The sequence below is a fragment of the Eulemur rufifrons genome, chromosome 18, assembly GCF_041146395.1.
Source record: "Eulemur rufifrons isolate Redbay chromosome 18, OSU_ERuf_1, whole genome shotgun sequence".
Lineage (NCBI taxonomy): Eukaryota > Metazoa > Chordata > Mammalia > Primates > Lemuridae > Eulemur > Eulemur rufifrons.
Genome location: NC_091000.1, coordinates 546,590 through 560,852, shown reverse-complemented (window position 1 = coordinate 560,852; position 14,263 = coordinate 546,590). Strand labels below are relative to the sequence as shown.

General features: G+C 51.1%; 1 protein-coding gene across 9 annotated transcripts in view; it reads right to left on the bottom strand.

The window, feature by feature from the left end:
* The window catches only part of KLHL2 (kelch like family member 2), a 69,018-nt gene that overhangs the window by 28,173 nt on the left and 26,582 nt on the right, over positions 1 to 14,263 (bottom strand). For all 9 annotated transcript variants that reach the window (XM_069493717.1, XM_069493722.1, XM_069493723.1 and 6 more), the window contains one exon: positions 4,949 to 5,111. In XM_069493717.1, coding sequence (XP_069349818.1) covers positions 4,949 to 5,111 — 163 coding nt within the window. The remainder of the gene's footprint in view (positions 1 to 4,948; positions 5,112 to 14,263) is intronic.

The following is a 14,263-nucleotide window of genomic DNA, read 5'->3' as shown; positions in this document are numbered from 1 at the left end:
ATCTACTGACTACACTGGAGATTCGACGCGATCCCCTACAGTGAATCGCACGGTTTATGGGCCCTGACACAAACCACAGCCCAGCACGGCTCACGGACATCCCGGGTGCCAGTCCCGGCCCGGCCCTGGGTGTTTGCAGAGCGGCTTCGTGTCTGGCGTGTTTCTGACGCCGAGGCTGCAGCCCCGGGCTCTCACTGACCCACGCATGTGCTGCACGACCCCATCAACTAGCTTAGCCAATTCACTGAGTATGACTGAAAACATTGAAAAATAGTAACCAAACTTCTTATCGTATTTTCAAAAGCATCTATCATGTGTCCCTTTTCTTTGTAAACCTTGCACCATAAAGGAAAAAAAAAAGATTTAGTGAAAAAGTTTGCTGATTTAAGCTTCTGGCCAACGCTACTGGACACTGGGAAGGGAGGAGCGAAGTCACCACTGCTGCGTGAGTGACACATTTCTCGCGCATGTGGAGGGGCAGCCTGGCAAACAGCAGGACAATCTCTCATCCCACAGGTGCCCCAGTGACGGTTAAGGGTCGATCCTGTGGGTTCTCCGATAACAGACGCCTGCAGGCGTTCTGCTTGCACAACTTTTGAAAAGGGCTGAAAAGATGGAAAAGATGTAAATCTCTCTCTTTTAAAATTGCTTTTGAGAATCTGCTTTTTACAGAGTTCCTGGAGAACAGCCGGGTTGGAGCTTCGGGCCCCACTGTATCTCGAGGGCAAAGTCCCGTCTCCAGCAATAAAGCCCCTCTCCAAGGCCAGGCCGGACGCCAGCGCTCGGACTTTGGGCTCTGCCGAGGAGGAGGAGGAGGTGGAGGTGGAGGAGGGGGAGGAGAGAGGGAGGGGGGAGGAGGGGGAGGAGAGAGGGGGGGGAGGAGGGGGAGGAGGAGGGGAGGAGGAGGGGGAGGAGGGGGAGCGGACGCAGCAGTGCCATAGTCGGGCTGCAGCCAGGAACCTTCACCCTACGTCGGAGGCCTGAGCAGCGGATTCTCTCTGCCAACACCATCTCCCTCTCTTCACTGTGGTGGCCCTTTTTCCCATCTAGAAAAAGTAAAATAAACTTTTTCTTCTTTCTGCCCTAATCTTTGTCTGGAGAAATCTTTCTCAAAACCCACGTGTGCTAGCTCACAGCCTAACAGTGGCCAAGAGAACACATATTAATATCTAAATACCACACAAATCCCTCATCCCTAAAGGAGATTTGGCCGTAGGTTAATCTACACTTTCGCAACGGGACCCTCAGACTGTGAGCACAGCGGTCCTGTCGCTGTCCCCAAACCACCTGCTTTCGGGTTCCGGTCACAGCGAAACCTCTGAGTATCCAGAGCAGCATTTCACGTGGATGGTGGGATTCGTCAGCGGGAGGAATCACTACACGTGTGTCCATCCACACGCCCAAACATACGTGCATGTCTGAATGAATCTGTTAGCCATGTTCTCACCACTGTAGTTTTACGCCTCAGAATGCTTTGTGGTGAGAAGGGAAAGGGGCTTTTCTAAAAATACCTATAACTAATTCCGTTCCAATAAAGCAAATCTCCCTGTCATTTGAAGATAAAAACGTTTACCTAATTCTACATTTGTAGGAGAAAAACAGCGGATGTCAAACTTTGAAGGGCAGAAGAAGCCGCACAAAACTGATACGGGAACGTGAAACGTCCCTAACGGGGAGGGGACTCTCTCGGTCTCAGGAAGAACCGCCAGGCGAGGCTGCACCGCAGGCTGCCGACGGGGGGCGGGGCGGCGCTGACCCAGCCGCATCCCCAGCCGCGTCGCGACCCGCCCGTGAGTGAGTCACTTGGGAAAACCTTGGGTCTGACCTTCACAGAACGTTAAGATAACACAAACCTGGCGTGACTAATAGTGTCAAATCGCTATGTTAAGATTCCTCTACACACATTCAAACTTCTAGGTACCAAACAGCAACTGAAAACACCTTTAGATAGAAATCAGTTCATAGAAACCGTGGGGAGACGGGCACGGTGGGTGCCCCCACCTGTCACTCCATGCGCCTTCGATGGAAATCACTGCTTGTCTCTCTGGTGCTCAGACAGTCAATGCTCTTACGTCACCACTACCACTGGTAAAAATGACAGAATATGAATATTTCTTCCCCGGACTGAAGCCACAAAACCACGAACATCAAAGTTAAAAAAACAAAAACAAGACTCGACTGTGAAAGCGCGCTTTTCTTGCTGCTGGTAGGAGGATACATCAGCACAAGCTTTACAAAGAGCAGTGTTGAAACGCCGTCCTACAGACATGCTTGACCACTTACGAAATGACACACTCTGAAGTCATTCACTGAAGCACTGTTTTAATAATTACAGCAGAGAGTTTATCAGCAGGCACTGGTTAAGACACAGTTCATCCACACAAAGGAATGGTCTGCATCTGTCGAAAAGAACAAGGATACTCCTGATACGAAAAGAGCTTTTAGAAACATTGCCAACTAAAAACCAAGGTGCAGAACAGTATATATAGCACGTTAGCTACTTTTGGGGTAAGAAGGGGTAGAAATAAGACATTGTACATTGGCGAGAGATAGAAGGAACTAGTGAAAGCAGTCGCCTACGGAAGGCCCTGAGCAGGATGGACGCAGGCCAGGTACGGAAACACCTGTCTGCGTGGACGGACTTCACACTGTTGCTACGGGAACCATGCGAAGGGGTTTCCCAGCCTCCCCTCCCAAAGCACAAAACAAAAATCAGAAACTAGAGCAGTGATTATCTTTAGGGAGAAGAGAAATGAAGGACAAGGGTGAAAGGAAGACTTTTCAACGTATACCTTTCGGATATTTTTAAATCCTCACGCATGTGGTAAAATGACCTTGGTCAAGGGCTCCAAGACCATCTAATGGGAAAGGACAGTCTCTTCCACAAACGGTGCTGGAAAAGCAGTCACCCCCATGCCAAAGAATGAGGGTGGACCACATACATCAGATATAAAAATTAATTCAAAATGGAATAAGGATCTAAGCATAACACCCAAAAACATAAAACTCCTAGAAGTAAACAGGGGACAAGTTTCATGACGCTGAATTTGGCAGCGATTTCTTAGATATGACACCAAAAGCCCAGGCAACAAAAGCAAAAATAGACAAATGGGAATATCTCAAACTTAAAAGTTTTTGTGCATCAAAGAGCACAACCAACTCCACCTCTCACAGTTCCACTAACAGACAGTTTTGGAGAAACTTGAAAACAGCCGACTCACATAAGCTAAAAACAACTGTCAGCAGAGCAGAGACTGCAGGTAGTTCACCGAGACATGAACGAGCACCATCACGAGTACAGGAATATAAACATGACTGACCCTTTCAGCAAGCACTGGCGAGGTCGGCGCGACTTCCGCCCGGAAGTGCTGCGCATCCAGTGCACTCGCAGTTCTCAGAAGACGGATTCTTGCGCGCCAGCAAATCAACACTGCAGCAGACCCTGAACAATCCGCATCTGCGGCTCAGCACGCCTGCCGCGGGTCAAGGCCAGCAACGCCAGCACGGAGCCACTCCCTCAACACAAGTGCTCTGAAGAGGGCAGCATTCGAGTCCCGGCCTCGCCCTAGCAGGTGTCTGTCCCAAGCAGCGGTTCCGAGCCCCAACTACAGACGGGTGGGTGAGTGACTGCTGCGAATTTTCTATGGGAGAAAATCTCATAACTGACTTTACAGATAATCCAAACAAATATACAAGGCATAATCCAAATAAATATACTAAACTCGGGGATGAGTTTGTTATTTCTAGGCTGTAAACTCCTTCTAAGCGGAGGTTGAACCGCACTGATCCCTCACCTGCCACCCACGGCAGCTGGAGCAGTGCCGGGCACAGAAGCGGCAATGACCGACCACCAGGTCTCACTGAGCAGCCAAGAGCTGGCTGGGAGAGCTGGGCCAGCGAGTACAGATTCATGAATTCCGACAACAGAACGAGAAGGTATTGACAGAAATACGGTCAGCACAAAGGTCGGGACCAACAAGCTCTGACATGCCCGGCAATGTGGCCTAAGGGGTCAAGTGAGTCACCTTTATAAAGGAAAGGCGGAGTCTCGAATGAGCCGGTGGCACAGATTTTGACGTTGTTGGAGGCAGAAGAGAAGGAGGAAGAGATAACCCGGGTGTTAGACAGAGAGTGTGGCAGACCCCAGCGCCTTCCACCCAGGGACGGGGGAGTGGCCCCTCAGAAGTTCGCCCCCAGCACACAGGTTTGGGGGAAGAGCAAAGTTTCACTGAAGACAAAGAAAACAGCTGGACACACAGAAAGTTTGATCATTTACAGGCCACGTGGGAAGGACAGCAAGACGGTGGGGGATGCTGGACAGCTGGTAAAGGGGTTTCCGCCACCGGGGCCTGGGGCGCAGCCGGTGACGATGGCACAGCCGGCGAGGGGCGCGCACAGTCGGGGACGGTGGCGCACAGCTGTCCCAGTGGCGGCTCCACAACAGCGAGGGCCCCCCACCCCCCTCCACAGGGGAGGCCGTGGAGGCTGTGCGTGCGACCAGCGTCCAGGAGAGGGCTGCACACAAGGGCTCTACTTTTCTGCTCCACTCAAACCATCCAGATTTCACTGCTTTGAAGATTTTTTTAAGCCACAAAAGTGTTTTCATGGATGCAAGAAAATCGTGTCAGAGATAAAATAACTTAGTTTCACAGGCACATGCTTTTTCATATGCCTATTCATTTGACATTCTGAAAGAAAAACACACAGGAAGTCAAAATCAATACTTGCATAAAACTACTCTATTAGTCAGGTCCAATACCAATTCACAGTTGCTTTTTTAAGTTCACAATGTTATGAGTTTGCTTCAGTCATGCAGTGCTACCGTCATAGTAACATAATTTTAACTGCACCTCTATAAAGGAACTTTCCAGAGGCCTCTGTGGAGTCACATCAGAACCGAGAGTTCCGGGCTCCCCCTGGGCTCGGACCGGCCGGCCGCGGCACTTGCCTGCGTAGGTGTTGGCCTTGTTCAGGAGCTCCGTGCACGCGTGCATGTCCGCGAAAGCCCGGATCCCCAAGCAGTTGACAGGGTGGAGCTGGGTCTCCAGAAACTCACAGCAAGTCTTCTTCACATCCTGCAGCTGCAGCAGCCCGGCCGCCGGGAGCAGCACCTGCAACGCACAAGCAAAGGGCCCCGCGACGGGCTGCAGGACTGTCTCTGCCCTCCACCCCGCACCGGCACAAACGCGCCCCGCAACGGGCTGCGGGACGGTCTCCGCCGACCACCCCGCACCGGCACAAACGCGCCCCGCGACGGGCTGCAGGACGGTCTCTGCCCACCACCCGCACCGGCACAAACACACCCCGCAACGGGCTGCGGGACGGTCTCTGCCCACCACCCCGCACCGGCACAAACGCGCCCCGCAACGGGCTGCGGGACGGTCTCCGCCGACCACCCCGCACTGGCACAAACGCGCCCCGCAACGGGCTGCAGGACTGTCTCTGCCCTCCACCCCGCACTGGCACAAACGCGCCCCGCGACGGGCTGCGGGACGGTCTCTGCCCACCACCCGCACCGGCACAAACACACCCCGCAACGGGCTGCAGGACTGTCTCTGCCGACCACCCCGCACCGGCACAAACGCGCCCGGCAACGGGCTGCGGGACGGTCTCTGCCGACCACCCCGCACCGGCACAAACGCGCCCCGCAACGGGCTGCAGGACGGTCTCCGCCGACCCCCCCCGCACCGGCACAAACGCGCCCCGCAACGGGCTGCGGGACGGTCTCCGCCCACCACCCGCACCGGCACAAACGCGCCCCGCAACGGGCTGCGGGACGGTCTCTGCCCACCACCCGCACCGGCATAAACACACCCCGCAACGGGCTGCAGGACGGTCTCTGCCCACCACCCGCACCGGCATAAACACACCCCGCAACGGGCTGCAGGACGGTCTCTGCCCACCACCCGCACCGGCATAAACACACCCCGCAACGGGCTGCGGGACGGTCTCTGCCGACCACCCCGCACCGGCACAAACGCGCCCCGCAACGGGCTGCGCGACGGTCTCCGCCGACCCCCCCCGCACCGGCACAAACGCGCCCCGCAACGGGCTGCGGGACGGTCTCTGCCCACCACCCGCACCGGCATAAACACACCCCGCAACGGGCTGCGGGACGGTCTCTGCCCACCACCCGCACCGGCATAAACACACCCCGCAACGGGCTGCAGGACGGTCTCTGCCCACCACCCGCACCGGCATAAACACACCCCGCAACGGGCCGCAGGACGGTCTCCGCCGACCACCCCGCATCGGCACAAACGCGCCCCGCAACGGGCCGCAGGACGGTCTCTGCCGACCACCCCGCACCGGCACAAACGCGCCCCGCAACGGGCCGCAGGACGGTCTCTGCCGACCACCCCGCACCGGCACAAACGCGCCCCGCAACGGGCTGCAGGACGATCTCTGCTGACCCCCCCGCACCGGCACAAACGCGCCCCGCAACGGGCTGTAGGACGGTCTCTGCCGACCCCCCCGCACTGGCACAAACGCGCCCCGCAACGGGCTGTAGGACGGTCTCTGCCGACCACCCCGCACCGGCACAAACGCGCCCCGCAACGGGCTGCGGCACGGTCTCCGCCCACCACCCCGCACCGGCACAAACGCGCCCCGCAACGGGCTGCGGGACGGTCTCCGCCGACCACCCCGCACCGGCACAAACGCGCCCGGCACGGTCTCTGCCGACTCCCCCACACCGGCACAAACGCGCCCGGCACGGTCTCTGCCGACCACCCCGCATCGGGACAAACGCGCCCCGCAACGGGCTGCAGGACGGTCTCTGCCGACTCCCCCGCACCGGCACAAACGCGCCCCGCAACGGGCTGCAGGACGGTCTCTGCCGACTCCCCCGCACCGGCACAAACGCGCCCGGCACGGTCTCCGCCGACCACCCCGCACCGGCACAAACGCGCCCGGCAACGGGCTGCGGGACGGTCTCTGCCCACCACCCGCACGGGCACAAGCAGCTCGGCCACAGCTCAGATCTGCACCCACTCGAACGTCCCACAGGAAACAAGCGCAAGAGTGACGTGCACCGCGTGATGGGAATGACTCTTCGCATGCCCGTCATTTCCAAGGAATCTCTCCAAGGTCTCTCCCTGGTCACCATGTAAGTGATACCAGATCATGTTAGATTACAATGTTTTGTTTTCCAAGCATTAAAACAGTGTTCCTTTGACTTTTAGAAAGAGAAATCCCTAGAATGCTAGGGGTGCTACGGTTCAACGAAACGGTTTTGCTTCCTCACAAGGCCTGGGCCCAGAGCAGCACAGACCACCACCGACCGCGCTTTTGAACGCCTGCTTTTCCACTGTGTGAATAACACGACAGACAGCTTTCCTGCCGGGGTGGAACAATTTTAAATTCAACAGTCTCTAGGTATAAGCAGATAGTTTCTCTATAATGTAATAGGTGTGCTAAAAAGGAAAGCACAAAAGGTAACTGCCTAATAACTTTTTAATCTATATTTTTATTTTAATATCTCTAAGCAATTTTATATTAATTACAGGCTATTCTTAGGATTTAACCCCCATGTTCACTATAAATACTACATCCACCACTCCAAGTGCTGCTCAAACAGGTCAGTAATGGAACATCCTTCCCCGTGAGTCAGCGCAGCGCTACAGTAAGGATCACGCCTGGAAGTCGAATGACGGAGGAAAACTGCATTTAAAAACATTATTGAACATCTATTGTTCTTTTATAAAAGCCAAGCGGGAAAACCCTCAGCTATTAGAACAATGGTCAGTTTTAGAAGAGACAACATCAGCATAAAAAATAGATAAAATTTTCTAAGTTCCTTCAGGAATTGACTTTCACACATCACACTTCAGCCCAAGGAGAATAAAGAAATAGTGGTTTATGAATATCTTTTATGATTTTCCCAAATCTAGATGATCCTAAATGTAAAAAAGAAAGAGCATTGGTCTCTCTCTGTGACACAAACTACTCTTATTTTCTGAAGGACAGAAGCTCTAACTCTTGGGCCTAAAGGCTGTGTGTGTGTATGTACACACACACACACACACACACACACACAGATAGTAATGCATGGAATTAGGAGGGGAGTTTCTTTGTGTGTTTTAGCCCCCAACTCCACCAACCAATATTAGTTTCCTCTAAACAAATGGAAACAGTATCCAGATATAATGCCTTTTCCTTCTGAATTTAAGAGAAAGTATAAATAATGCTGCTATAGCCAAACCTTTTGCACAACGTGTACAAGAGGTTTCATTATGCTATGAGAATGGATCTCCAAGGAAGGCTTCAATGTGCCGGTAATTTTCACACTGGAGGTTTTCCGTGCTGGTGTAACTGCTCTGGCGCAGCGTAAATCCCGTTCCAAGAGGCTTAACGGTGCAGCCATTTAATTCAGCAAGTCCACACGGCTCGGAAAGTGGTCTTCAGTGTGACATTCAGTCTCTGTGAAATTGGCACAAACGGCACGATCACCCCTCCAAGCAGCATCTTCCTAAAGAAACACGGTCACACAGGTGGATTCAAACTGTGGGTCACACAGTGGCGGTTGGGGGGGGCTGAGCAGAAACAGCCTCATCCACACACTGCTGGGGGGTATACGTTGCTTCAACCGCCACGAAGAACGTTTATTCCAAATTCAAAATTATAAATGCACACATCCTCCAACCCAGCCATTTCACCTACAGATACACTGACATGTGCACAAAATCTCACATGTGCAAGACATTCGTCACAGCTCATTGTGGGTGATCTCAGAAGTCAGAGAAAAGCCCACGTGTCCATCACAAGGAGACTGGCTAAATAACTGTGATCATTCAATGGAAAACTCTGCCGTCATTCCAAAGAAGGAAAAAACGATATAAATGGGACAATTTCTAAGATATATACCTAAGTGAAAAAAGTGATTGGTATGTTATGCTAATAGACACATCCACACTTATACACACATTCCTCTAAAGAGTAGCTATCGCAGGCTTTTTAAATTTTATTTTGCTTTATTGATTTCAACTCCCTCACTGCCAAGTCCAGATCCACCTTATCAGGAGACTGAAACTCGTAAAACTGCAGAACGTCTGATCTGGAAGGGCCGAACAGTCACCCAGCTCAGAGATGTAAACGCCATTTCAAGAGTGGCCCAAGTGGCTAGAAACTCACATATCAGTGTTTACTGACGGCAGAGATAAGTAGCTGCATGCTTGGCAAACACATTAAACATAACTTAAATTTGAGTCAAATGTGTAATAAGAGTTTATTCATGTTTTTCTTTTGTCAGTACATCCTTCAAAACTGCCTCAGTTTTATGATGCAATTTTACTAGGACTAGACTTCAATAGCTCACAATTATGGAATTAATGACATCCGGCTTCAAAGGCAGCTACTTACCGACCCACTTGCTCACATGACCCCCGGCGGCCATTGGTCACGCATGACCCCCGGTGGCCATCGGTCATGCATCACGAAAGCAGGAAACCAGCCGGGGCCACACCAACTCCCAGCTTATTTTGTGTATTAAATGGCCAGTTAAAACAAAACAAAATTTAAAATGCTCTGATTTCAGATAAACCGTATCCTATGATCAGAACCCCGTAGGCTGGATGCTTTGGGATCAAATCAAAGCCAACTTCCTAATCTGTGTGATGAAGAAGCCAAACCCTAAAGGGTTTAGTGTCTTGGCCAATCACGGGACGCGAGGGATGCAGTCAAACTGGCCGACCCTCTGGTCTACTCTTTTCCAACCCTTCAGCCCCATGTCCGGGAGCAGAAGGGAAGAGCCCATGTCATTTCTAACTCTCCAGCCCTGGTCTTTTCAGCAAGAGTAAGAAAGACAAGGACCGCGCGGCCGACGCACTCTTCTAGCTGCTCCCAGTTTCTGAGTCACCACTCACAGGCGGAGCCCTCGGCAGGCGACGCTGCCTCATCGTCCCCAGCACACGCGCACAGAGGCTTGGGGACGCGGGGCAGCTTGCCCAAGGTCACAAGGGACCCAGCGGGTCAGGCCTGCTACGAGAGCAGTGTTAGCCACAATGGGTGTGATGATTTTAGCACACAGATAAACGCTCTTGTGTCAACAGGAATATATTTTTAAAGTTACCTTCCTTTTATTTCAATAATGTAAACATTCTTTCTCAAATAAATTTATTTAAACAAAAATTGAGTCACTGCAGAGAAATACATTAAATATTTAGTAGTATTAGCAATACAGAATATAGCAAAATCAGGAAGGTGGCACACAAATGATTGGAATTTGGAAAACTCTGATTTGGGAGATCAGATTTAATATTCTTTCGATATCTGGTACCACTCTGATTCCTGTGGTTTTACATATCACTGAAAAAGAGGAATGTGCTTTAATCTGGGGCCACCACAAACCCATGGCTCACTTTCTACCGAAGTGGATAAACTGTGCTATTGGGGACAAATGGAAGAAACACCCAGCAATGTAAAGGCGTGATTTCTTCATTTGCTATTTAGGGCACAAAAATATCTTGAGCATTGTAACTAAAAGGTCCAATAAGTACATTTATGTCTTTAAAACTGTATTTTCTGAGCTCTCTAAAGCAAAGGAGCAGTTGAATAGTGCTGTCTCACATGAAGTAGAATTGCAATGATACAATAATCCCCCAGCCACCATCTAATGGGGAATTTCCATTTATTTATGCTGCACTAGTATTAACCCTGAGATTGATGAAAATGACCCGAAGGCACTCTAAGATCCTGAACTATATTCTAAAACATCAAAAAAAGAGCAATCGTAATCTGCTATCTACTTTGAATGTTAATGACACTAAGGATCTAAGGATGACTACAGCCCATGTAGCGCACACACTGAGTGCACACACACTCCGGAAGCCAGGCCCCCTCTCTCCGGCACGTCAGCCTCCAGGAAGAACGCACAGTGGGCAGCAAATGCAGTGGGGCCTCGCCCTCCTCCCCACACCCTCCCCTCGCTCCCTTCCGCCCACCCCGAGTCTCCACGCAGACCTGGCGGGTCACTCCCTGTCAAGCCCCTGTAACTGCACCGCTTCATGCACCTGCTCACAGCACCTGCCACTGTCAGGCCGACCTGGCGTGCCTGTTCCCACGTTTACTGTCACTCTCTGCAAAGGAGGAAAAGCTCCACGGCAGGAGGGTCACATCTGCTTCACCCCTGCTGGCGCCCAGTCCTAGAGTCCGGAGCACCTCACTGTGAGCCAAACTGCAGGCCAACTTGTCACTCCCATGGGTATTTGTATTTTAAAAGACAGAACGCTGGGTGTCCTCTGAGCCAGGATTACAGACTCTATTTCTAGGAACGTATCTGCGCAGGATACTTCCCGTGTCCTGCTGCAAAGCCTCTCAGCTCCACCTCTTGCTCAAGCTGCAGCAGCGAACAGGTCCAAGCAGGCTTTGATCACCCTGGTGAAGAAGTAAAGTAACGGTCCTCACCCAGCCCGGCCATACTGTCCCCGGCCTCCTACCCCGGGACTTCAGTGCCTCACGGGCACTCGCCCCTGCACAGGGGGAAGCACAGAGGACGTGTCGCGGTGGGGCCGCCCTCGGGCAGCGGGGAAGAGCCGGAAGGAAGGTGAATACTCCCCCTTTTGTTCCGCAAGCAGAGTCCTGAGGCCCAGCTCCTAAGGCTCCTCGACTGGTCCTAGTGGGCGGGCGCGGTGGCTCACGCCTGTGATCCCAGCACTCTGGGAGGCCGAGGCGGGCGGATCGCTTAAGGCCAGGAGTTCAAGACCAGCCTGAGCAAGAGTGAGACCTCGTCTCTACTAAAAAACAGAATAATTACCCAGGCATGGTGGCGACCCCCATAGCCCAGCTACCTGGGGGGCTGACCCAGGAGGATGGCGGAGTCGGGGAGAAAGGTCCTGGTGAGAATCAATACGTCACATTTGGCTGTGGCCAGATCCCCCAAATTAACTCACGGCACACAAGCCGGGCTTTCAGAGGAACCCTGGGCTGCTACATCAGACAACAAAACAAACTATGAATGTGGATATGCACAGCTACAGGAATATTCATCATAGTGCTATTTATATCAAAAATTAAAAAGAACTTAAATGCCTTTAAGTACATATGTACATAATCCTTTATGTACATATCTATATATTCATATCTATAGATGCATTCATATATATGCTCTTGTCCCTAAAGCCCAGTATTCCTAACAGTGGGAGGCAGGCAGCAAAGCGCGTGGATTCTCTGAAACCGTGTGCAGAACAGCGTGTGTGCTCATGTGCCTTTCCTGAGGAAAGGGCCACAGTTTTTCTTCAGACTCTCAAAGGAGTCCATAAGCCCCAAAAGTTAAAAAGCGCACTTCCCGGCAGCCTTTAGCCATATTTTCTCTACTCCCCAGACTTGTGCAGTTCAAAACCTTTCCTGGAAACTCCAGACACAAGCTAGATTTTAATTAACTCAACAGCAGCAACAACAAAAAAGTCAAATTAAAAAAATGGTCACAGCAAAATGTGTGTTCTCCTTCGATCTCTCTTTAAAAAAACAAATAACTATAAACTCACTTAGCTCAAAATATCCTCCAACTTTGCCATACATAAAAACAAAAACCCGAATTTAAAACCAAAGTTTAAAAACCTAAAAAAACTAGCAGCAAAACACACACCCACACACACACAAACTGGAAAACTTTAAATAGCCAAAAATTAAAGCCCAATTGCTTATAAAATACAGTAACAATTATTCCTTCTTTGGAGTTAATTTTTCGAATTCCTCTTCCCTCATTCTAACTGAAAGTTAATAACCTTCACTTCAAACACTATTACATTGTTTTGAATTTGCATGGGAGACCGCATGTAGCGTGGGGAGACCCCAACTAGGAGTCAGAACAACCAGAGTTAGGGTCCTGTCCTGTCACCCCCCGACTCTGGACGGCTGGACCTCGGCGCTCTCTGGCGCTGTGACTTCACACAGAAACATGCAATCCCAAACATATCTGCCACCCCAATGTTGTATTTTAGGGCTAAAACAGAAACTTAACGAGAGGTCACCTGGCAAAAGGTTTGATTTTAGGTCTAAAGAAAAACTAAGCCAACAACAACAGACATGTGAATCACCGAAGCTCTGCCCGCGCTCTCTGGACTCTCAGGTGTGGACGCAGAGCAGCTTCCGGCTACGGCCTCCTCAACCCCAGCTCAAGCTCAGTGGGAACAGAGACCTCCGTCACGCTGCTCCTGTCCTCAAGGCGCACAGCACTTCGCAAGGAAGACGTGACGAGGTCTAGGTGGCCAAAACACATATACAAAACACAAGAAGAAACGTTTTGGTGTATCTTGATACGTAAAAACTTATTTTATATTTCACTGGAAACTATTTGTTATGGAAAGGGCATTTTCACTGGAAACTATTTGTTATGGAAAGGGCAGCTTCTGTTAATCGATTTTATTTTTAAACTGCTTTTCCAAAACAAGTAGTTCTCAAAGGAATCTAAAATAAAGCTTTACATACCAGGACACTCCTATGCTGAAGAGACATCTCTCCCCTTCTTAAAAAAAAAAGAAAACTACACAAACGGCAAGCATTTAGTGAGTCTGCCAAGGGTAACTCCGAGTGTATTCCTGCACATTCTAAGAGCTAAGGGATAGTCACAAAAGGCAAATCAGCATGGCAAGAGGTTTTCTGAAAGGCTACGATGGCTGACATTTCAGGACTAGACCGTGACAGTCACCAAAGAGACATGAGAGGCGTCCTCCTAATTCCTAACTGGCCGAGAACCTCAAGAACCACTACAAACAGCACTGAGGACGGAATCCACATGCTTTGGTCCTTAGGCCCAAATCATCGCCTCAGTTTCCCCGTGTGGCCCACCCTGTGAATCAGAGAAATCAGTAAATCATTTGCTGAAGGTCATGCATGGGGCACAATGAAGCCCGTGCACCAAAATGAATAAAAGGAAGAAAAAAGAAACCAAGATAAGTTCTTGTTGCAAACAATGCCCCAGAATCTAGCACGTAGTTTAAGAGCACAGAAAAAACCAGAATGCGATGACGTGTTCGTGCTGTGATCTCATGACATACACCAAACACTTTCTTCCATGCTAAAGAGTGTTCATCTGGCGTGAACATCCGTTCCTTTACACACATCCCCAACACTGACTGCAGTCTCCAAGTGCCCACCTCACAAACAGGACTTCCAGCAACAGCTACGAGACCACCTGGGAGCCATGCCCAGGCAGCCTCCCACCGCCAGAGCCCCACGCTTAACAGTGGGCAGCGTCTCAACACGGCGGGGTGCAGGCCGCAGCCCCCACACTCAAACACTTTGCAGCATACTAGGTAAAAAGAAC